The sequence below is a fragment of the Pseudopodoces humilis genome, chromosome 19 (genome assembly GCF_049639895.1).
Source record: "Pseudopodoces humilis isolate 2021_Gansu_Grassland_sample_001 chromosome 19, ASM4963989v1, whole genome shotgun sequence".
Classification (NCBI taxonomy): Eukaryota; Metazoa; Chordata; class Aves; order Passeriformes; family Paridae; genus Pseudopodoces; species Pseudopodoces humilis.
The window spans coordinates 10,463,002-10,486,798 of record NC_142218.1 but is presented as its reverse complement, the minus strand read 5'-3'; the positions used below and the strand labels follow the sequence as shown (position 1 = coordinate 10,486,798).

The following is a 23,797-nucleotide window of genomic DNA, read 5'->3' as shown; positions in this document are numbered from 1 at the left end:
TCAGGGTTTGGGCAGATGCCCAAGGATCTGACCAGACTGACTGCAGCTGCCTGAAGATGGGAACTGGGGTTTGTAAGTCAACAGCAAATGACTCTTGTGGAAGTGGGAAGCTTTCCTGCCAGGTATCTGCTGTTCTAAAGGGAGGACTTGATGCCACCCAAGCAGGAGCTTGCCAGATAAAATGCCTACTTAGGAATCATTGTGGTCCCCTTCTGAAGGTGAATTTCAGAGAGGTCAGAAGATCCTTGTATCTTGAACTCAGGGCCAACCCTGCAGTTTGCTTGCATCAGAGTAGAGCTGGCCCAGCCTCAGAGATCTGCTGTGATCAAAACACCCTATCCTATACTGGATGTATTTTGCTTACAGGAGAGCCTGTGCTGATGTGAAGTAGTAGATGAGAGGATACTCCACGCATTACTCATTCTGGAAGTGGTTTGTTTTGGAGATGTGTATGCTTCTGCAATTATTTTAGCCATTAAACTTCAGCCCTGAAAATGCTTTCATCTTGGCTGATTCCATCTTTTTGTGACCATGGCAATGCAGAGGAGGGAGATGGGAAATGCATTACTAGATTTATAAATGATGTGGCCCTCGTATGTTTGATAGCAGAACACAATGTTTGACAGAAAAGGGAATGAACAGTATTTGCTGGTAAATCAGCAGCTAGATGTGGTTTGAAAGAAAGCATATTTGAGCATAAAGAGACAATCTGGAAGGGTTACCAGTGCTGTGCACTATCTCTGTCCTACAGATGAGCAGCCAAGCAGCTTCCACCCCTGAGTGCTGGAGAGGAGCTGGGTGGCTTCATGACTTCAGGGTATGAGCTCTTGACAAAACAATTAAGCAAACTTCCCTAGAAAAATAACCTGCAGGGAAACCTGCAAGGTATCAGATGGTTCTTAGGGTAGGTAGCCCACCCTCAGCTCCTTTGGTCATAGCCACATCCCTGAGAATCCCTAAAGTAAAAAGTGGGAGACTCTCTCAGATCTATCCATCACATTAGAAATTGAAGCATCAGAATCATTTATGTAGATCATCCTGATTAGGCAGGAAATGCCCCCACAATATTTTCCCCACCCCCAATTAGGACAAAATAACAATTTTTTTTAATTGTAATTACCAGTCAAAAAAGAAAATCTGGAGAGATTTAGCATTTTTGTTTTAATAACTGCAAAAATGTCACATTGATATTGGTCTTTCAAAATTATGTTTGACATTTTGAAAGATCAATTTTTGTCAAAGTTAGCTCAGACCATTAAAACCATTTCAAAAAAGGACTCGTTTGCAATATAAAAATAAATTCCAAGTGAGGGAGAGCTTTCAAGTGCTCGTCCTTGGGAGCAGCTTCACTCTTAGTGTCTTGTGATGAAAAACCATTTTGTCATAATATTCTCCACCAGTTTTCATCCTCAGGCCCCTTCAGCTCTCTATATGGTCTCTGCCACTACTGTCATCCAACCACATAAAAATGGGTATTTAGGGATGTTCTTCTGAAAACTAATTCCAGTGTTTGCTATAAGAGCTGCTAATGTAACTCAGAGTGACCATTGCCTGCAGTATCAGCATCTTCAAAGGCTGACTGACACATTTGAGAAATGGATTTTGTGTTACTCTGCTGACCCAAGACTCTGTGCCAGGGCAGTTCAGAGAGGGGCACAGGCACAGTCCTTTCCACACAGCTTCCACAGGGAATAAGGAAAGCTAAATTACAGACTTCATATCCAGATGTGCAGGGGAGCGTTCAAGGAAAATGCATTAGAACATCTTGCAAAAACTCATTTAAAGTTACATAAATTATTGTTTGCGTTTTCACATGCAGTTATTTTCAAGTCTAACCAGCTGTATCTGATTGAAGTGGCCCTAAATAAATAGATCGTTACATAAACACAACATTTGTTTAGGGATTTTTTCCCAATAAGGTCTGGGCCCTGTTTGCTTCACAGTGTTGCACAGACTGTGAGAAGGAGGTGTCTGAATTTCAATGGGACATTTTGACACAGAAAATCCCATTCTTAGTATGTTTGGAGTTTCTAAGTCATATGGTGACAGCTACCTTAAAAGAAGACACAGTAAATAATATGGCACATATTTTGCAGAGAAATTGGAACACGAGAAGAAAGTCCAAACAGGTGATGACATTTCATTTCACGTTTTTCACCTCGTTTTGGTAGATCAAGGCAAAGTCTGGTGTGTGCTGATGCACTGAGCAGCAGTTCTGCTGGCAGGCTCCCCAGCAGCATCTTGGGTTGCTGTTTGCTGGGAAGGGCTGGTGTTTGCCATTCCAGGAGAGCCCTCTGTCAGGATCCAAGGTGATAACACCTCACTCCCTCTGTCCCTGTTACCATCTCACAGATCAGTTATCTGATAGAGGGTGCCCCTGAGCCAGGCCTTGGTTATTCACTCCTGCAAGTCCAGTCCATGAAGTTCAGAAGTCCTTAAGCACCACTGAAGTGCTTTCTAGCAGGTCCCAAAATATTCATTCTATAAATGAGGAAATAAACCAAGTGACTCGAGGCGCAGAGATGCTCATCTGTGCTGTCTTTGTTCTGAGCCAGAATAAAACATGAAAGAATAATCTGAAATATGTGATGGTTTTTATTGAAGAAATAATCAGAGTCGCTTATCAGAATCAGGAAACCTGCTTTATCCTTTGTTGCATTATAAATAAGAATTATATTTGTTCTTGGGAAACAAGCCTGAAGTACGCTGCAAGACGTTATTATGAGTGATGCACCAGGAGGAACTGAATAAATACTGCCTGGCTGCCCCATTAGGTGGTTTTGTTTCTTACATTTCTCTGATTCCTTTACCAGGAACGAGTTGTTTTATCATTTCAGAGGTGCACTCAGAGGTGAGCCACGATTGGTTTGCTTGTGAAGGCCTGAATTCCAAGCTGATGAAAGGGAGGATGCCAGGCAAGGAGTGTGGTGGTGGGGAGGAGGCAGGGGCTGGGGTCTCCAGGTGTGCCCCAGCTGCTCACTGCCCACTCTCCTGCTGCAGGGAGAGCACTGTTGGCCAGGGCAGCCCATGGTAGTGTGGAGGTAACAAGAAGAAACAGGAAGATAAAAGAGAGAAACAGAAATGGAAGGAAGAGACATTTGTAGGGGTAGAAGATTAAGGAGGGTGGAAGAGAGGAGTTTACTTTTTCTACTCTGGTAAACTCTTGCAAAGGGTGTTAGCTCTGGATTTGAAGGGTTGTAGAGAATGCCATCCTAGATAGAACAACACACATAGTGCAGCATCCTCTCGTGATCCAGGCATCTGTCAGAGTTGCAGGCACGAGCTCTTGGAGCTGTGTGTGCCGGTTATGTCTCGCGCTAGGTGATTAGATGTAAAATTGCACAGTATCATCTGAACTTGGAACATAAAACCACTTCCATGTTCTGTCTTGACTGTTCATAATGTTTCTTGGCAGGAGTTGTTGCAGACACCAGCTTTCAATCCTTCCAAATTAAATGTCAGTTGATGGCAGCGCCGTCATCAGCGGGAGCGTCCTGCTCATCCCACTTCCCCCGGCGCTGGGAGCGGCTCTGCACCTCCTCAGCTGCCTGATGAGCAGCTCAGCTGGGAGCAGTTTCGAAGGAGATCTTTGACTTTCTTTGGCTTCCCAGAGGAATTCATAATTATTTCCTCCTTTATCATGGAGTGCAGCTGGAGTCTTCAGCTCCATTAGAACTGCCCTGGTAATTTCACAGTGTGAAATTTACAGCAAACTAGGGACATTAACGTTAAATAAATTTATGCAACAGCAACCCTCACCCAAGTCATTAAAAGTGTGTGCAGTTTTAAATGGATGCTTCAGCATGGCATTTGATAAGTTTGTTCATTTCTTTTCCCAGTCTGTTAATTATACATACACACACACATTCTTCTGCCAGAGGTAATGGTGGAAGCTGGCTGTGGCCGTGGATGTCACCTCCTTGCAAACACTTGAAGCATGGCTGTCATCCCAGCCTCGCTGGAGTGAGGAGAGGCTGTCACCAAGAGCAGATTTGGGGGGGGAAGTGTGAGAGTGTGGGTCTGTGTGCAACTCCAGTAATCCAATTGAACTATGTAGTGATTCTGAATCACGTCTATTTGAAAAGACAGGATATCATAAAGGCCGCTAATATGGTAGAAAATTTTATTAAGCTGAGACAAGACAAAGTTGATTATGTGCAGGAGTAGTGCAGATGTGCCTGGCACTGGTCGTTTCTGCATATTGGATGATCTTAAATACAGCAGAGCAGGGGACAGGATGGGGTTTCTGTGGTTATTGATTTTGTTTCAGCTCCTTGGGCTGGATCAGAGGCTTTCAGATCCAGCTGCCTTGACCAATACAAGCCCTGATCAGAGAGCTTGATAAGAAAGCAGGCACAGGACTGATGTCCTGGCCAGGAAAACATGCTGGGTATGTCCTTTGAGAAGCAGATACTCAGGAACACCCCTGCTCTTCAGCTCCATGGAGCCAGAGTGTGGAATTCACTGGGAGGCTGCAGTTGGGTTTTTGGGCTGCCTTGCTGGATGTTCCCAGCGTGGGCTGTGCAGGAACAGCCTGGAGTGCTCACGAGGGTCAGTTTGCTGCGTGATCTGCTTCTCTTCAGTTTGCTGAAGGAGGAGACTTGGTTTCCTAATTGTTTAATTTTGGCTTCTATAAACCTGCTGGAGCAGAACTGTTGTTTTTCCACCTCTCCCACGTTCCAAGCAGTGAAGCTGGAAACAGGAGGTTTTCATCCTGTTCTTTGGCTGTTATCTCATTCCTCATGAGTCTTTATTAAGACAATTTTCTTTAGTCGTGCTCTGCCCAGAGCCACTGACCTCTGCAGCCTGGCTTCCAAGGGCTCTATGACTCTGCTGGCATGAGCCATTTAATGGCTTCCAGCTGAAAGAGAGCAGGTTTAGATTAGATATTACAAAAAAACTCTTCCCTGTAAGGGTGAGGAGGCCCTGGCACAGGGTGCTTAGAGAAGCTGTAGCTTCTCCATCTCTGGAAGTGCCCAAGGGCAGGTTGGATGGAGCTTGGAGCAACCTGGGATAGTGGAAGGTGTCCCAGGTAGGAGATGAGCTTTAGGGTCCTTCCAACCCAGGCTGTTCCATGATTCCATGATTCTCTGATCACTGTTTCAATGGAACTCGAAACATGATGTGGGAGTCCAATAAGATGCTGGTTTTCTAATAAACAAAATATTTAGGAGTTAAGATAATTAAGCATCTAGCAGTCAGAAAAAAGGATTTGTGGATGTTTGTCCTGGGAATTCCCTGATGTCCCAGTCCTGGGGGGTTTTATATGTCTGGGCATCTCCATCTACCTTGTCTGCAGCCTGAGCTCTGTGCAGGTGAGTCTGCTGACACAGGTGAGTTTTCATGATTGGGGTTTAGTTCTGAAAGAGGAATTTGTAAGCACATTGAATTGAGTGCATATAACTTACTTTGATTTATATTTGAGCCGAGGTGAAAGAACTCTTATCTGTGATTATGGACATCAAAGACAATATATTGAAATTCAGTTTTCTAATGTACACATCATTTATCAAATCTCTGCCCAATAAAGCCAACATTTGCTGCACAGAAATACAACGTGATGGATTAGCTGCTTCCCACCAGCTTTCTGAAGGCCAAGGAAGATAAACACAGGATTCTTGTAGAAATGTCAAGTTCAGGCTGGGGACGGGGACTGAAACCAAAAACCCCAGGACAGTTGGCAAAATTTATAAGCAGGGTGAGAATTTCAGGGACCTTACAGTCCTCAAAGGAAACAAGTTTCTTTGTTTCTTGCTGTCACCAAGAGCACAAGTGGCAGAACGTGTCACCTTTTGCAGAATTTGGCCTGGATTAGTGCCTGCTCTTGAGATGCTGATGATCTAAAAAAAGCACATTTTTTACATCTAAAGCAGCAGCGATCTGGACTTGGATCCATAACAGCCAGTTCTTGCCTGGAATCTGAAAAGAAAAAAAGCTTAGAAATATGAATTTCAAATTAAAACCGGGAAAAAATAAATAGCAGAAAACACTTTTATTTCTTACTGAGCTTCTATTCAGTTCCTGCTTCCTGTGTTGACACTGTAAGTTATACTTGGGCAGGAAAAAAGGAAGCCCACAAACATAATTGCAACCATGTCTAATTAGGCAGAGCTATGTAAATTTAGCGTTTCTACATGATTATAAATGTCAGGAGAGCCTTAGATAAGACATGAGAGTTTTGAGTATCTCTTGTGTACCTAGTCTAAAATGTCCTTATTGCTAATCCTATTCATCTGGAGTTGCTTCCTAATTAGAATATTTATGGGCTAATAAGGAGGTGAACAAGACACTCCAGTTCAGTTCCAAAGGTGAGAGTAGGGATTCATTAGACTCGGCGTCTCTGTTTTGATTGCTGTACAATGTAATTAACATTGTGCTAGACAATCATTTTAGATTCACCTTAACAACAAATGTTTAAGAAGATTCCTGTTGTTCTGTCTTTGTGCCTCCATCTGCTGAAACCAAAAGCGGTGATGTCAGTGGCTTTGAGAGATTTGGGTTTTCCTGGATAGTTTTTTTTTCCTTGTTTTATTTTCTGAACTGTTTTGACCTCAGTCTGTCAGTTACTGATGTTTCTGAGTTTTGGCCATTCCAGCTAAAAGTGAATCTGGTTTGCATATTTTATGAATTCATGTTCTATAAATTTTATGTCACTGGGACCTGCTTTATAGAAAGTGCTTATTTTGATATTTTGGTGGGTTTTTTCAGAATTTTCACTCACCTGTCTTTGGCCAGTGACCTGATATAAAACAGAATTTTCAAAGTCAGGTAGAGTTTAGCTGGTTTTGGATTATACTACCATGGGAGTAGCATGTAGTATACTACCACTGGGAGTGCCTGACATTCAGTGCCTGACTAATTTTTCTTCTGGAAGGTTCTTCCCTACCAGGAGCTCCACTGAACCCAGGCACAGCAGCAGCAGGAAAAATACCTCCTGCATCCATGTGAGAGCCAGGCAGTCCTGAGTTCCACCCCACAGGGTTGTAGACCTTACTGATCCACACACTGTGAGGATTTGGGTGCTTCCTTAGTGGGATCATCCCCTCCCTTCCCCACTGAGGGAGGGTCCCATCCTTGCCCACCCATCCAGCCCAGGAGCTGGCAGAAGATTCCAGATTTCCTCCTGCTGCTTTTGCAAGATGCTTCTTCCATCTTGCTGCCACAGCCCCCACTGTGACAGGCTCCTCTGAGGAGAGGAGCTCTTTCCCTGAGTGCAGTGGGGAGCTGGCAGGGCTGGCAGCCCCAAACCCTGCGGTGGTGCTGCTCAGGCCAGGGAACACAGGGACAGCTCCTGGGGGATTTTAGAAAGGACACCACAGAGTTCCTGTTCTCCCTCCCACATCTCTCTTTAAGCCACACTTCTGTCTGCAGTCCACATCTGAGTTCTGCCAAGCGATGGCCATAATTAATACAAATGCTAAATTGTCCCTTTATTTTTGCCAGTGCTGGGGCCAGTCTCAAAGTCAACTCCTTCCCAAGGGCAAGCTGATCAAAACAAAACCTGGGGGCCTTGATCTCTTCTCTTTCCTTTCCATACTGATCTGGTTGTCTGAGGAAACAATGTTCTGTGGCTTTAAAGCTGTGATCAGAAAAGTTGTTAAGCTGTCAAGTCACGTTACTTCAAGTCTTCTCTGTATAAATTACAGTGAGGTACGGTGATCTCATAAATAATGATAAATATAGCAACATTCTACTGCTGATGGAAATCATTATCAGCCATTATCAACTTTAATTAATATATTCACATTATTCAAATCCAGGTAGAAAACGTTCTTTGGCATCAAGTCTAGAGGAATATGGATTGTGGCTTTTGTGCAGTTTGAAAAGCAGCTGACAACAGGGAAGCAGCTCTGGGGAAATATTTTGTTTAGGGTCCAGCACCTTGATTGTCCCATAAATGTCCCCCCCTTTCCATGCCTGTGTGCAAGGGCTGTTAGATATCATGTTTTCCAGGGTTATTTCTTTCCTTGGAGCACTGCTCCTGCATCAGAAGAGCTTTCTGTTGTTTGTGGCATCTTGTCTCCGTAGCAACCAGGGTAATGCTGGGGAATACACAATTGAAGATGCTGGAGATGAGTACTGGTAGCAAATGTTCTTTAACATGAAAAATGAGTGAAAACAAACAGAAAATATGGGCTAAATAAACCTCTGCTAGTTCTAAATGGAATGGTTCTTGAAAATTTCCATTAGGACTTAACAGCTCTTTAAATAAATAACCAGTATGTCCCCTTCCATCTGAGGGTTTCCATCTGTTGATTTGGTTTGTTTGCTTTTCTCCCATTTTGTGAAAATCCCGAGGCCCAGTCCTGCTGCACACCCAGCCCCTGGGTACAGGCCTGAACATTCCCTTCCCTCTGGAAAAGGAGCTGAAAAACAACATCAGACAAATGTACCCCAGCTGCCACTCCAGGAGCTAACCCATCAAACCCTGCACCCACACCTCCTGTTGCCCTGAGCCCAAAGGCCTGTTTGCAGCTTTCCAGGAGAGAGAGGAGGGTTTGGTAGAGCAGGAATTCCCTGTTTATCCACTGTGCTCAGCCTGCACCATGCAGCCAAGGGCAGAGGGCTCTGCTCTGTGCATACAGCAGAGCAGGTGGGAAAACTTCCTGAAGAGATGCTCCTGCATCCATCTCGTCCCTCTGTGCCTTCCCTCCCAGCGTGCCAGGAGCCTGGCTCATGGCATCTCTCCACAGGCAGTGCAGAATCTCTGGGATAATCCCTGTCCCTCAGACATGCACCCTCTAATGTTTAGACTAAAGAAGGTGCCAGGCTTCTTTAGTTTTCTGTTCCAGACAGAGCCGTGAAAATGGGATCTCAGTGGTGTGTGCCGCGTTTTCCTTGGGAAGGGCTCCCATCAGTGATTCCGTGGGCTAATGGCTTAGTTAGAGACCTTAATGACTCAAAGTGAGGACCTGTTCCAGCTGGTGTGAGGTAGCACTTTGTTTCTGCTGTCAGATAATACATCTCTAAATCTGGACTGTTCTGACATTTCCTGTGAGAAAAAAAGGAATAAAAAATCCATACAGCTCCCATTAACCAAGAGAGACAGGTAAACACTGCTGTTAATGGGGTGAGATAAAACCTTTTCACTCTGGGACACAAATGTGAGTTCAATTTATGATAAAATTAAATACATTTCATGGTCTCACCTTGCTCCCCACAGGGAGTCAATCCATCTCACAAAATTCTTGACACTCATTTATCACAGCCTCCAGCTTCTTCTGACAGGGACCAAGGAGCAGAGTCCTAAATCCCTTTGCATTCTGCCTGAAAAGGATGGTCCCACCAGCTCCACATGGTCCCTGGTCTTACAGCCCTGCTGCTTTCTTGCAGTAAAGAAATTCAGCTTCTTGTTCTTCTACTTTCCCAGCATGGTTTTGTCTGAGAAGTGAAGGAAATACAGCAACACATACAACATTTATAGTGTAAGTTCATACACCTGAACCCGAGGTGAGCAGCTCCACAGAAGCTTGATGCTGCTGTAGGAGTAGGAAAAATGCTAATTTGCTTTTCCAAAAGTACATGTCTCACCAGTATTTTGGAGAGTATTAAACTTAGAATCTCATCAGCTCCTCCTAAATCTGCTAGAGGGCTAAGATGTTCAGCTGGATTCTGAAGAAAAGAGGGATGCAGTTTTGGGGATGTTTCTCTTGCATTGTACAGGCAGCTGAGATTTTGGAGTGTGGACCACAGATAAGATGGTTTCATTTGAATTCCATATCACAGCCAAAGCAAAAACCTTTCATTTGAGGGAACTCTTTATCCCACAGTGTCCATTTTCCTTTGTAATTGCCAGAAATTATCAGTACTGGAATAAGGACTATTTTCTGCAGTTGACATAGCCTGAACAAATTCCAGCTCACACGTGGTACCCTTAAATGGGATAAGACACCCCAGGTTTATGGCAGGTGATGGGTGGCATGAGGCAGATCCTAAAGCACTGTAAATCTACACCCCAGCTTCTCTCACAATTTTTTATGTACCTATATCTTCAGTCTGCTGTTACATTTTTGGACTGGTTCTGTCACTGAGCACTAAGTGATGAATTGCTGCCCAGAACTCACAGTCAGTTTATTTACATGTGCAAGAAGTTTCTTTTTGGAATAATTCTGCTCAGGGAACTGATGCAACACAGCAAAAGGACTGTCTTGCACATAGAAACAGGTCTGAGCTGAGGGTGGGGGAAAAGAAGTAACATTGTGAGGGTGGATTTAATCAATACAGTTTTACTTCTGTGCATAAAAAAAGGCTTAAAATTGCATTCAGCATCTCCAACTGGACTCTGCAAACCAATGAGTCCCCCTGAAAAAAGAGCCTTAATTCTTCTGCCTGCTCCCTATTTGAGGAACAGGAATAATTCTCAGCTTGCAGAAGTTTAATGAGTAGGAATTTGTCAATATTTATGCTTACAAAGAAAATAAAATATGCTGGCATTATTTATAGCATTTCAGTAAGCTTGTCAGAGCAGCATCATATATGATCAGGTCATGGGTTAACAAGGATTAATTATCTTGGCAGAATTATGCTTTGCAATTTTTCATTTCAGTCTGTTACTTTTGAGTATTTGATAATGTAGCCTACTAAATTCAGGGTCATTTTGCTTCTTGTATGAAATTCAGCACTTCCCTACATAAATGTTTTTTAAGCGGAAATGTAGCCAGAACTGGGGAGAGCTGAAGTGCTGAAATTCCCTCTTGCAGCTAATAGCCAAGAAACTGCTACATTCCTCCAATTTTGTAGCTGCAAGAATTGGATTTCATCACATAAAGGTGGTTGGCAAGTTCCTCTTTCATACCTTGTGGCAATGTGAAGTTAATTCCATATTACAGGAACCTGGGAGGTTTTCAATGGGGTCTCTACAGTGCCAATTCCTTTATAAAAATTTCCCCTGCTACGGTGGAACCTGCTCCTGGTCACCTAAAGGCCTTTGACACTTGCAAAGATCCTGCACATCCCTTAGATGACAAAAAGCATAGAAATTAAATGGTGTTTGATTAAGGCCCTGCTCCGGGAAAATTAAATTTTGCCTTCAATTATTGCAGTGGCTTATGGCTGCTGCTCCATCCTCTTGTCATACACAGTCACCAGAAAAGGCCCAAGGTACTCCTCCAAAGGTCTCCCTGTACAGCTGGGGAAATTTAGGATTATCAGAAATCCTTCTTGGTCCACTCCCTCCTCTTTCAAATTAATAAACAGGGCATTTAATTTCACACTCCATATATCAGTCTGCTTTTCCTGGAGCTCTGCTCTGACCAGACCCTCTCCTGACATGGAGCAGTTTGGCAGAGATGCTCTCTCTTTGGGGTCTCACCTGGGTGTACAGAGGCTCTGCTAAGGCAGATCTGATTAAGGCTGGCAGGTTCAGTATGGGAAGGAACTCGTCCCTGCTCATCACAGCAGCTCTGGCAGTGGCACTCTGCCAGCCTGGCGTCTCAATCATTTCGTTTATCAGCAGTTTTTCAGTTTATCATGAAGTCATTTGTTCCTGTTCCTCGCTTGCCCGGTTTTATCTCGTGTCTGAAGCCCTATGAGCAGACAGGATAGTGAGCTGTACTCTAAAAACAGAGAGCAGGTACTTGCAGGGCCATGGGTCCCTTTCAAAACCTCTGCAAAACCTCTGAGTCACCAGAGGTTGGGGTTCAGACCTCACTGTGCTGGTTCTCTGCTGAGTCTTTGGGTACAATGGAACCCAACATAAAGTTTGCCCAAATGCCCTGCAGCCACATCCTGTTGCAAACCCAGGATGGGCCAGTAGGGCAGTTGGTATTTTCCTGGGGTCACTGTGTCTCATGCCCCAAATGCTGTACCCCAGAGAGCACTGACAGCCATCAGGAATCTCCATGGGAAGCCCTGTACTGTTAAGGCTGCTCTCTGGAAATAGTTCCTCATTTTGGTGGCCTTTCTTTTGTAAGAGTACACATAAGTACCCATTTGTGACTTCTCTCAAATCCATTAATACAATGTTTAATAAAAAATCCTTCTTTCCTATTTGTCTAATACAACTGGGTATAAACACCAGGATCATTAGCTTGTAAAAAAAAGCTGAGATGTCTCCTTCAGGAAAGTGTAGCACTTTATCCTCCATTAATCCTAGACCTTGCTCAGTGAATGATTTGTACCATTGAAGTAATTGTAGCTGTGTAGCATTTGATAAGTTATGACAAACTTTATTACTGTATTTTTCTCTGGACCTAATTATTTTTTCCATCAGATTCAGTCTGAATTGTAGCTCTTCTACACCAAGATATAGTACAAGTCAAGTATTGAATCAACTACATGTCTTTATTTCCTGTGTGTTGCATCTTTAATGTTATTAATATATACAAAATTAGCAAGACCAAATATTGCTCATGTTCAAATGCCTTTGTTTCTTGTCATGGGTCAGAATTTCCAGCCAGGAAAAAAAATCCTTCACTCACAAGATAAGCTTTCAGTTCATTTTCCACAGCACTGGAGATCTTTTTCACTGCACCTGTTTTCATGTAGCCCTTTTCCAAGGCAGGAAAACAAAGCCTTTGCAGGCAGAGCAGGTTTTGACAAAAGCCCCATCTACTATTTCCAACTTCACAACTAAACTGAATTTCTTTTCCAGAAGTTGTCAATCACATTCTCCCTCAGCAAATCGATGCCACATGACCCTGCCCACGCCGGGTGAAACAGCTCTGAAGAGAAATACAATAGAGGGAGCATCTCACATTCATCTCTTCTCTGTTATTTGACTGTTTTCCACTAACCTTTCCTTCTGCCAAATTTAATTAAATCAGCTGATTTTGTGGCTCTAACCTGTTCCCTCTCTGTTTGGACATTCCCTTCAAGTCATAAGGCACATATGATATGCACCCAGCAGGGACTTAGCCAAGCTATTTCCTTAAAATAATTCTCAGCAATGAATAACGAGTGACACCAAATGAGTTTATTTTATCCAGACCATAAGGAGTCAACACAGTACAGATGCCCCAGACTTGTGTTGTGCTCCTGACTGCAAATAATTTTAAAATCCAGAATCTCAGTGTTGTTCATACCACATGTATTACATATAGGATTAGACAAAACGGTTTGAATATAATACCTTGATTTTATATTTTTTAGTTGCTGCACTGATAGATTTTTAAAAAAACCTCATGTTCCTCAGAATAAAAAGGTCTGGCTACATCAGTGGTGTCATGAGTGTGGAATTTCAAGCTTATCTGCAAAAAGGAGACCAAGTATAAATAATGAGCAATACTATGAATATTTATTCACCTACACTGATCCTCCTGATGATCTTTTTCAAGCTTCCAGCCTGACAGAGCTTAAAGAAGAAGACAGTTTTACCTGAATTGTGAAAGGTTTTTTTTCCTCCTTCTAATCAAGCGTGATATACCAGAAAACAAATCAGGCTGATAAAAACAGAAGTCAGACTTACAAGAAAAACAGCTGTAGCAGCTAAATGGCTTAAAGCAGAGAAAGTAGGAAAACAGCATGTGGGACTAATGATGGGTGGTTTTCAGGTTTCAGAATACATTAAGGCATTCTCCCTGTTTATTAAATTGCTCTGGCAGCATTTGACAGCAAAGGTTTGTGGATTATAAGAGTGCAATGGACATAACTAGGATATTTTTTTTATCCTAAAGCCTGGCCTTTGGGTAATCACCAAGAAGTTATGCGCTGCAGGAGGCATTTGCTTTGCACAAGTCCAAAGAAGATTGTTTTTCACTTGAAAAAAAATGTTTCTGAGATTGTTGTTTACTTTCCCTTCTCTGCCTTGAGATTTTGAGTTTTTTCTGTCTCAGCACTCACTCCTTTTGTCAGTAAGTGGCAAAAACCACCTGGAGGCAGCATCAATTTACCTCTGGCATATTTACCAAAGGGCACCTCTCTGCAGCGCTGGGTGCTGTGTGACCACCCAGATTTTGAACTATTGCTCATCTCTCACTGCCCAAGAAAAGCCAAATGTAATTTCATGGTTTTACAGAAATTGCCTCAGCCAAAAGTTAGAATGCTTATTATTCCTCAGGTGTCCTTTTAAGTGCTCTTTGTGAGATGGCCTGGAATCTCTGGGGCATAAAGGCTGGAATGTGTTGATGGGAGTTGGGTCAGAGCTGGTTCCTGGCAGATGCAGATGGACACAGCTCTGTCCTGTGCAGAGGGGCTGGAGATGGGAGCTCTGCAGCCTCCCTCATCCCAGTGGCCAAGTGCTCCAGCCAACAAATGGATTTCTCTTCCCATGGTATCACTATTAGATAAGAAAGAGTTTTAATTTCATTTTGAAGTGTTATTTTCAATTTCTTTGATGCATGGAAAAATTAAATGACCTGCTAAAGGTCACTTGGGGAGGGTTTGGGAAAATGCTAAAGAAGTCCAGATCTTCCAAGCTGCAGCCTGCAGCTGTCTTCACAACCCTCCTCTGTTTTGGCACAGTGGCTGTAGTCAGAATCAAAATACATTATCCAAGATATTCATCACATCTCTTTTTTTTTTTGTGAAATTTATCTGTCTCTCATTCCAGCTCACTGCTGTCCCTTTGCATGACTGTCAGAAGCAGGTAATTCAGTTTCCTTATTTCTCCCCTGCTTCCTTGTGGATTTATCTCTGATCTGGAGTTTGGATCACTGAGAAGAGAGATGCCCATTTCTAGTGATTCTGTGATTCTAATGTTGGTATAAATGAGAAGCTTTAGTCTTTTCAGTCTTTCTAAACAGAAAAGTTGATACTCTCCAAGGACAGGGACACTGTAACAATGGGGTTTCTGACAAGAATATTGATAATAATTCTGATAATAGTTTGGAAGTCAGCTCGTAGCACCTGAGTCACTTCATTCAAGTTTTTAGGAATGCCTGTGCTCAAATATCAGATAAGAAATGTTGTGGCCTCTGTTGCCCATCCTCTGCAAGTCCAAATGTAGAACAAGTATGGGATTAGTAACAAACCCTACTGTGCTGTTAACTGTGGGCACAGCACACTTGTAAACATCCTGCTGCCACCAGAGGTGCCCAGCTGGGGTCAGAGCCTGGCAAACCCTCTGAAGGTGTGTTTGGGTCACTTCACTGTTTCGGTGGATGAACTTTCCTGTATGCCCTTTTCTTTGGGCAGAAGCTGCCACATTGAAATTCCACCTTTTTCACTGCAGCTTGAATGTTTTTTCAAAACCTTGATAGCCCAGGCTCAGTGTCTAATCCCTTAGGAGTAAAACTCAAAAAAAAGGAAGAAAAAAGTATCTATCTCAGATGAATGTGGTGGCAGTGTATTGCACTCAAAGCACCTCTGCTCCAGTTTAATACAGCCCTTCCTATGCACAGTATTGCTGGCACCAGCCACTGTTAAGAGAATCATTAAAATGATCTGTCAGGACCCCCAGTCTGTCTTAACATCTCCAGTTATTTGTCTGCTGTGGGTTGGTTTTGTTCCTTTTTTCCTTTTTTTTGTTTTTTTTTCCTGGTTTTGTCTCAGTGCTGTTTAGTGCCTGGAGTTTCTATTTCTGAGCATCCCTGTGTATCCCTGACAACTGGCAGATCCCTCTTGGAGCTGTTCAGCAGCGTCCTGGCACTCACCACGAGATGAGGTGGGTGAGCAATTCTGTTTGGTTCACAGACCTGCTGTCTGAGAGGCTCCAGGGAGATGTGGCCAGGATGCTGGGAGGCTTTTTGGGAGCGTGCTGGGGTGTGCTGTGTACCCAGTGCAGGCACGGTTTCCACTTCAGCACTTCCCCACCTGAATGGCACAAGAAAAGGCAGCCGTGGGCAGCAGCCACTGAACTGTTTGGTCTCACGCTACTAAAAGGACAAACAGAGTAGACTCCTGAAAGGCTTTCTGGCATTCTTTGATGTTGTAACCTCTGTGTGATAAAAAGATCATATTCACTTTCTTCCAGGTAACTTTTAAAGCACTTCCTCCTGCTGTCATAGGAAAGCTCAGCTTGCTATTGCTGCGGTGTTGTACCCACCACCAGAGGCTGTTTTGCTTTCAAAAGCTGCTACACAAAAGAGGAAAGAGCTGCTAAAAGCTGGAGCAGGTCCCATTTACACTTCTGTGAGAGATTCAACACCCACCCTGGGAGAAGCTGGAAAAGTTAATGGTGTGTCTGGTGGTTCCAAATGGGTCAAAAGGTGTAAAGTGTAACAAATTAATATACTATCATAAAGTGCAGTAGCTCAAGAGAGATTGAGTTGTATAAGGTGTGAGATCCCCCAGGTTATGGCTCTTAGGTGCTGAGAGGGAAAGTGTCAAGAAGAAGTTTAATTGCTGGTGGTTAATCAGGCTGCCAGGAGAAAGCTGTTAGAGGTGGATGTCAGTATAGCTCCAGTGCCAATGAGAATCCTGAGCTTGGCAGTGAACCTTCATTTGTATCAGACAAAATGGGTTTTGAAGGGGAGTGGAACAGCTCCTCCAGACTGGAGGTGTGGATAAAACTGCAGTGGGTGGTGGGACTGAGGCTCTTCTTGGCACAGAGGAGTTTATTGGTGTTTGGGTGGTGGCAGGTTTGGAAGGAGGGTCACAGGAATACACAGGGTCTGACCAGCACATCACAGGCCAGGGTGGCACAACAGCTTTGCTAGGAAGAAAAGCAGCCTGGGGAGCACAGGGCTCCAGCAGAGCAAACTGTGCCTTGCTGGACAGCGCCAGACCAGCACCACCCCTGCCTGGGGCTCTGCCATCACAGAGGCTTGTGAAAGGAGAACACCTTGCCATGCTGGAGGAAAAGCCAATATAGCCCCAGCCAAAAGGAGAAAACAACCCTGGTGTTTGCTTCACTGCCTGTGGCTGCACAGCACTGAGCAAGTGGCCCAGTTTGTTTTAAAAATAGCATTCCCTCCCTTGTTTTCTGCCTGTCTTAGCAGAAACATGAACACCTCAGGTAGGAGCTGGTCCTGCCTGTATAGCAAGGCTGTGATGGAGCAAAACTGAATCTTTTTAGCTCAGGCAGCAGCCTGTGCATTGGGATTTACAGGCCCAGGGTTTGATGTCTGCAGAGGACTCTGCAGCCCCAGTGTGATGCTGTCTTGTCTGGGAAATGAAAAAGTCAAGGTTTATCAGAGACTCTGCTCAACTCTGGCTCAGGGGTGAAGCTCACTCAGAACCACCATCGCCGGGGGAGCTGCAGATGTGCTGGGTTCTTGGGGTGTTCTGTGAAAGCTGCCTTCTTCCCAGAGCTTCTAGAAGAGGCCTTCCTGCTGGAAACCTGGTTTTCTTTAACCAAGGCTAAGCAGGGAATATTAAAGGATATATTCTTTAAAAGCTTCACCTGTGAGCTTTGTGTAAATCGTGTCTAGTTGGGTCTTTTTAGAAAAAGTACTTCTGCTTGAGTCAAGTGAATGTTTGGGGGGAGTTTGTTTATTTGTTTTTCAATTGCCTTTCCCGTTTCTGGTGCAGTATTTATTAATGGTGTGTTTGCCATCTCTGATACCCAAAAACATGAACATCAAGTCTTCACTAGCATGCAAAAAAATTATTTAGAAAACAAATCACAAGAACATTTCATATTCATCTCACTGGTGTTGCAAAATTAAGGGGAGATGAAAAAAACACAGATATAAGGAAGATGTGAGGATAACCACAGGAGGAAATAGAATTTAGATTTTCTATCTCCTTCACCAGTAGATTCCTGCTAATACATCCTACATCCTGGTAACCTTATTTGCTTTACCAGACGTGATGCTAAAATTAGCTACTCATACATTTCTCAGGAAGTAGTAATTAATTGGACAATATTTGTACAGAGCTTTGAAAATGTAGGTCCTAATTTTGCAAACCCTTTGTCCATAATGCAGATTAATTTAATCACATAATTACTGCATTTCTGGACTTTGGTATACACAGTTCCCCAGCTCATCTGTGATGTATAATAATTGCCTGTGTAAACTGGCAATAGCCACATTTCTCAAATACTGTGCGTGCACGTTTGAAAATTGGGATCACAGGTAGCACTCCACTACTAGGACTTCATTTTAAACCACTTTGTTCTTTTCTAATCTGTCTCTGAATATGATTTACTCTTGTTTATGTCCTCTCTCAGCAAGACTGCGCTCAGCTCAGCCAGGGATTTGAGCCGGCGCTTTCCGTGCCAGCCTCTGTCTCGATGGGGAGAGCCACTTGCAATAACTGTAATTTTGTTTGGGGCACCTGGTCCTTTGTGTGTGCCAATGGAATGGGCTGGTTCAGTGATAATGATCAGTGTTAAGCCTTTTCACATGAACAGTCTGTGCTATTTGGCCAGAAAGGGGTTTTCTTCTTTTTCTTTTTAGAAAGTTGTTTGTACACAGAGAGAGATCTGCCTTCTGCTTTAGCTCAATTTGTCATAATTTCTACCTAGACCAAGAGGATTTAGCCCTAATTTAATACATTGTTTTGAACATTTTTGCTCCCCAGACCCTGTATTAGATTGCTCCAGCATCTCACTCCTTTAGTGGTGAAGGACCTACTAATTTCCAGCCTAAATTTATTCATGGCCGGTTTATACCCATTTGTTCTTGTGTCAACATTGTCCTTTAGTTTAAATTGCTTCTTTGCCTTCCTAGTGTTTATCCTCCTGATGTTATTTATAGACAGCAATCATATCTGCTATCAGCCTTCATTTTGCTAGACTAAACACGCCAGGCTCTTCCAGGCTCTTCTCCGGTGATGGGCTCTTCAGTGCCGGCACCTGGCTGGATCCGGGGCTCAGCAGCGAGCACAAGGGCCTGGATTGTGCTCAGCATCCCGATGAGCCCTGGCTGCTTGGCACAGGGAGTCAGGGCTGCCAGATGTGCAGTGCTAAGAGCTGCACACAGGATTTGTGCTTGTGCGGCAGCGGGGAGCGGGTGGGACACGGGGACCGCCCTCCTTCCTCCTGCCCAGTAAAACAACTTCCAGGAAAGTTTTGTTTTATTGGTGCCTTGCTGCAATTTCCTGTATTTTGTGCTATTATATAATATCTTTCTATTATTCAGTTGCCCTTCTTCCAAGCTGCCATTCCTCCTGTACAAGGCACCTTTTTAACCAAGCCCTTGACTAATTTGCCATTAACGAGCTTAAAGCATTCCTTCAGCTAATTCCCATCTTCTGGAATTTAGCTGATGTATTTCTTTGGGGCACTGTATCAAATGATTGACAGAAGAGCAGACAGATTAGATCTGCCACAGTTCCTTTAATTATTTCTTCTTTCATATTTTTTTTTCCTTTATAAGTCCTTCGTTTTTAGGTCAGACTAAAAGCTCTGCACTTATCATGATGAGTTTTTTCCTTGGCTGGAGCAGAAACCGCACATTTGCTTTGCTGTAGCATGAAGATCTGTTGGATTTATTAGAAAAACTTGCCAGAAGACCTCCCACAGGCTTCAGTGGGGCTGGGTTTTTAGTCTAGACACCGTTGGGCCACAGGCAAGTTTCCCGAGTTCCACAGCAGCACCATCAGGGCAAACATACATTAAATGTTAGGACCATTTTGGTTTACCTCCATGCTGTAATTTCTGCCCTGTGCTATTTAAAATGTCATTTTTGCAAAGAAAGAGAATAGGAGAATTATTCTGTATGATCAAAATGCCATCGAGAAAATGTCTCTTGTGCTTGGGGGCATGAGGCTGCCTTTTTTTTTTTAATAGTTCTAACAATAATAATACTATTAGGACAACAAACTGAGATGCCCCTGGAGATGATGTGACAAATTGGAAGGACATGCTGAAATTGAAATTGATTGAATAGTTCAATAAAATCAGCTTAATGCACAAAAGCAAAAAGATTAGCTAGAGAAGAACAAAAAATCAGTAATTTGTTATCTGCTGGGGCCAATCTCACTGGAGATTGAATTAGTTATAAACTAAAACTAGGCACTTGAAGGGAGCACCCTTATATGCCCACAGTGCTGGAGCCTTTTGGATGGAGCTGGATGTGGATGGCAGCCATGTGCTTGAAGGTTTGGCAGATCACATCTCAGACTATTTTCATTTGGTGGACTTGGCAGTGTTGGCTTTATGGCTGGACTTGATCTTAAAGGTCTTTTCCAACCTAGATATTTTTATGATTTCGTATGTCTGAGTTCTTCCCACACCATTCTCCATGTCAGAATCCACTTTTGCTCTAAACACAATAGTTTTGTGTTCAGTTGAGGGAAATCAGTGCAGCTTTGAGGATGTCTCTAGGATTCCCCCAGCAGCTCAATTCTGATGTTCCCATCAGCTGCCTCTGCTGTCCTGACGTACAGCACCAGTCTCCAATGTCCATTCCCATCGTGATCCTGCCTGAGCACTCCATCCCTTTGAGATCTGCTGTAATTCCCCACATTTTCTCACCAGGCTTGGATTGCCTGTGTTCCTTTGCCATCCTTCCCTTCTTTCCATCCTTCTACACCAGCTCTTTGTGCCTGGTACATTTGCATATTATAATAAATCCTGGCCATTGTCCTTCTCTTTTTTTGTGTGTGCTGTGTGATCTGATCGAAATCTTTCTTTTAAATTTCTTTAATTTAGTGTTCTGAATTTGTGTAGGGGTTTTTTATTAACACTACAGAGCTCAGTGTACGGTGCTTTGTTAAATAAAACAACTCTGTTGTAAACCTGGGGTCTGTGAGTACACACACACAGATGTGTTTTTCTCATTTATGTGAAATCTGATTGCTGCTACTTTTTTAAGTATCCTCCCCACTTCTATGATTTAAACCTTCTGTTATTTCAACCAAAGTGTTTGGCCTGTTAGGAAATACTTCCATCAGCCTCCCAGGTTGTCTGTAACAGAGATTAAGGAAAGAAAAGAGAAATATGAAATAGAAATTGCATTCACTAATAAGGACATTTCAGCCTTGTGCAGTGCTTTACAAATGGAGCAATGAACGGTACCTTCTTGCATGAGGCAAAACAAGGGCTAACAATAGTTTCTCCCTCATGTTTTATTATACAAGCTAGGAAGAGATAATGAAAGTGCATTTCCATAATATATTCCAGTTGCAAGGTGCTGATGGATCCCTAAGTGTGATGTCTTGTCAATTTAGCAGGTCAATTAAAAGCTCTAGAATCAAGATAAAGCTAAAATGCAGATCTCTTACTCTGGCAGCTCAGAAGAATTAAAGATCTGAACCAATTACAGCACTTCAAGGATGTTTATATGGGAATAAAGAGACCTAATTGACCTAATTCTTGCCCTTTGAAACTTCAGAGGACATTTGGCATTTTACACACACCTGTAGCATTGGCACCTTGAAGGAGCAGCCCTGGGTACCTGAGCTGTGTTCTGGGGGTAGTTGGTCTTTCCTTGCATCAAAGTCCCTCCACTTGACTTCACAAAAAAGCCTTTCCTGCATAAAATTCTGCCTCCACTTGGTTTACACACCTCTGGGGCTCTCTGCTGTGCCACCTGCAGCCTTAAGGAGCAGGGCTGTGTTGAGCTTATGGCTGGATCCTGGTTCTTGTGCATCCCTTTGCCCACATTGCAGGAGAGCTGCTTTGCTTTCCTGGCTGCCTGTACAGATACACAACATATAATCAATAGTAAAATCTTCAGATCTAAATGAAAATTCATTGTTGAGGCCAGTTGTAAAGATCAGGAGACTTGGTGCAGGCAGATATTCCTAAGTAAAGAGATCCCAGGAAGATGTGTGTGCATGCAACATCAGATGGCCTCTCCTATTTTATTCAGGTTTATTTTCCAGTTGTGTTGACTTACAGCATCCTTTAGAACTTCACTGTGTGATTTTTATGGCTGGCTCTGTGAGTTTTTTTTTTTCCTTTAAGAGCTGTGTTGTAGGGGATGCTCAGGAATTTAAATTAGTTCTGCTGTACTGCTGTTTATTGCATTGAATTATTTTTTTTCTCCCATACTGGACTGAAATTCTCCTTATTTACCAAGACTGTGTTAAGGATTGAAGCACGAAGAGCATTTTAATGCTTTTTGGGCATCAAACTGTGTGAGCAGAACGAGCTGGAGGGCTGCCAGGCAATGTTGATGTCAATTTTGGGGGTATAATGTTCTAAGCAATGTTTTCAGTAAAAACACATGAACAAAACTTCTACTGGTTTTCAGAAGACAGAAGCTAATGTTGCAGAAAATGCTTGAAAGTTAATAAAAATGTCAGCTTCAACCAGGGAATTTTGCCCATAAGACTTTTATTTTCCCATGAGACAGGTGATGTCCACCAATCTATGCAAAAATCACTTCAAAAGCATTGCAGAAAAATTCATTGATTTTTTTTTTCTTTTAGTACTAACATTTTTAATCCAATTAACTTCTCAGTCTTCTCAAAGATCACACCTGTGTATGGAAAATAAACCAAGGCATTTTACAGGCTGTGTTTTTGTCTCTCATCTTTTTCCTTTTCTTCTATTTCTTTTTTTTATTTTTTTTTTTTCTGTTTTCCAGAAAGTTCAGCAGTACATAGTCATTGTTCAAGCAACAGATATGGAAGGAAATCTTAACTACGGCCTCTCAAACACGGCCACAGCGATCATTACAGTGACAGATGTGAATGACAACCCCCCTGAATTCACTACCAGCACTGTGAGTATCCACACACCAGCGGGGTCATGCATGGCCACGGTGGTTTTAATTCATGGGTGTTGATATCTGCTGTCTCTCCGAGCTGGTTGGGCTGATGGGAGGAACTTTGATGGATAACTGTGGAATGAGACTTCCAGGGGAGAAAAAGGAAGAAGGAAAAGACTGGTTCATGAACCAGCAAAGTATTTGGTGACCGATTTGGATGAGGCACTGAAGGAGCTCAAATAAGGTGGCAAACAGCCCATGTCTGATTGCACCAAAGAGGATGCAGTTGTTTCATAGCAATTGGCTGTAGACATATCAGAGTTGTTAATACTTAGGAGTGAAATGCTGAGCAGTGAGAGAGATTTGGGGTTTATGGCTTGGATATGATTTCAAGAGGGCTGTAAGTACTCTAAATTGTTAACAGGTAGCTGGTAAAATCTGTATTTCACTGATAGCTCTAACAGATGTGTGTGCTGGCAGTAAACGTGTAGACATTCTTCAGTACATCTGGTTTTAATCAGTTAAAGATTTTTCTGATGTTTTATTAGCAAAGTCTTCTCTGTTCTGTTCTCATGTGTTCCAAGGTATTCCTGGAGGGCAAGGGAAAAAAAATACAGAGATTGCAGATGACAAATTTTTAGAGCTGGTTAAGGTAAAAATGAAGAATTGGAAGGTGAAATGATGTGGCCTTGTTCATTCCAGCCTTCATGATCCATAAATGTGGAATATCTGAAATGTGCATAGTAAATTTAGAAATCACAGAGCAGTGCAGAGGTCTATATGTTAATAAAGGAGAAATGCTTGTGTACCCCCTATCTGTATTCATATGAGGGTCAACAAGGAGCAGTAAGCGATGTATCTTAAGTGGACATCAAATCTTTACAAATATGGAAGGTCTAACTTCTTTGTGCTCAAGTCACTGAACATCCTTGGAGGAATGTTTTTATTATTTATATTATTCTGAATTTTCATTCCATCCTAAAGGATCTCTGAATATTTATTAGCGTAGGACCAAAGTTTCCCCTTAGTTACACTCTTACAAACTGCAGATATGTCACAAAACTCAAAGAAGTCATGCAGAGGCCAGTTTATGCCCCTGTGGACCCAAACTGGATTCATGTCAGTTCTGGAGTCTGGGTCCTTCCTTCCCATCTCCATCAGGAGCTGAGCTTGGGGCTGTGACATGCTCAGCTCCCTAACAGCATTTTCTCACAAAGTGACTTGGACCTAAATTCTAAGAAGAAAGGCACTAAGTTCCTCCTGAGTGACAGCAAAATGGGCACCCAACACATTTTCAGGTCTGGGCATCAGCCCCCAGGCTGTGCTGCTGCTCCAGTGGATGTAACAGCACACATGTGCTTCCTGTCCATCAT

General features: G+C 43.0%; 1 protein-coding gene across 2 annotated transcripts in view; it reads left to right on the top strand.

The window, feature by feature from the left end:
- Positions 1-23,797, top strand: part of CDH4 (cadherin 4) — a 412,941-nt gene that overhangs the window by 349,304 nt on the left and 39,840 nt on the right. For both annotated transcript variants that reach the window (XM_088064463.1, XM_005524827.2), the window contains exon 8: positions 22,302-22,439. In XM_088064463.1, the coding sequence (XP_087920589.1) occupies positions 22,302-22,439 (138 nt within the window). The remainder of the gene's footprint in view (positions 1-22,301; positions 22,440-23,797) is intronic.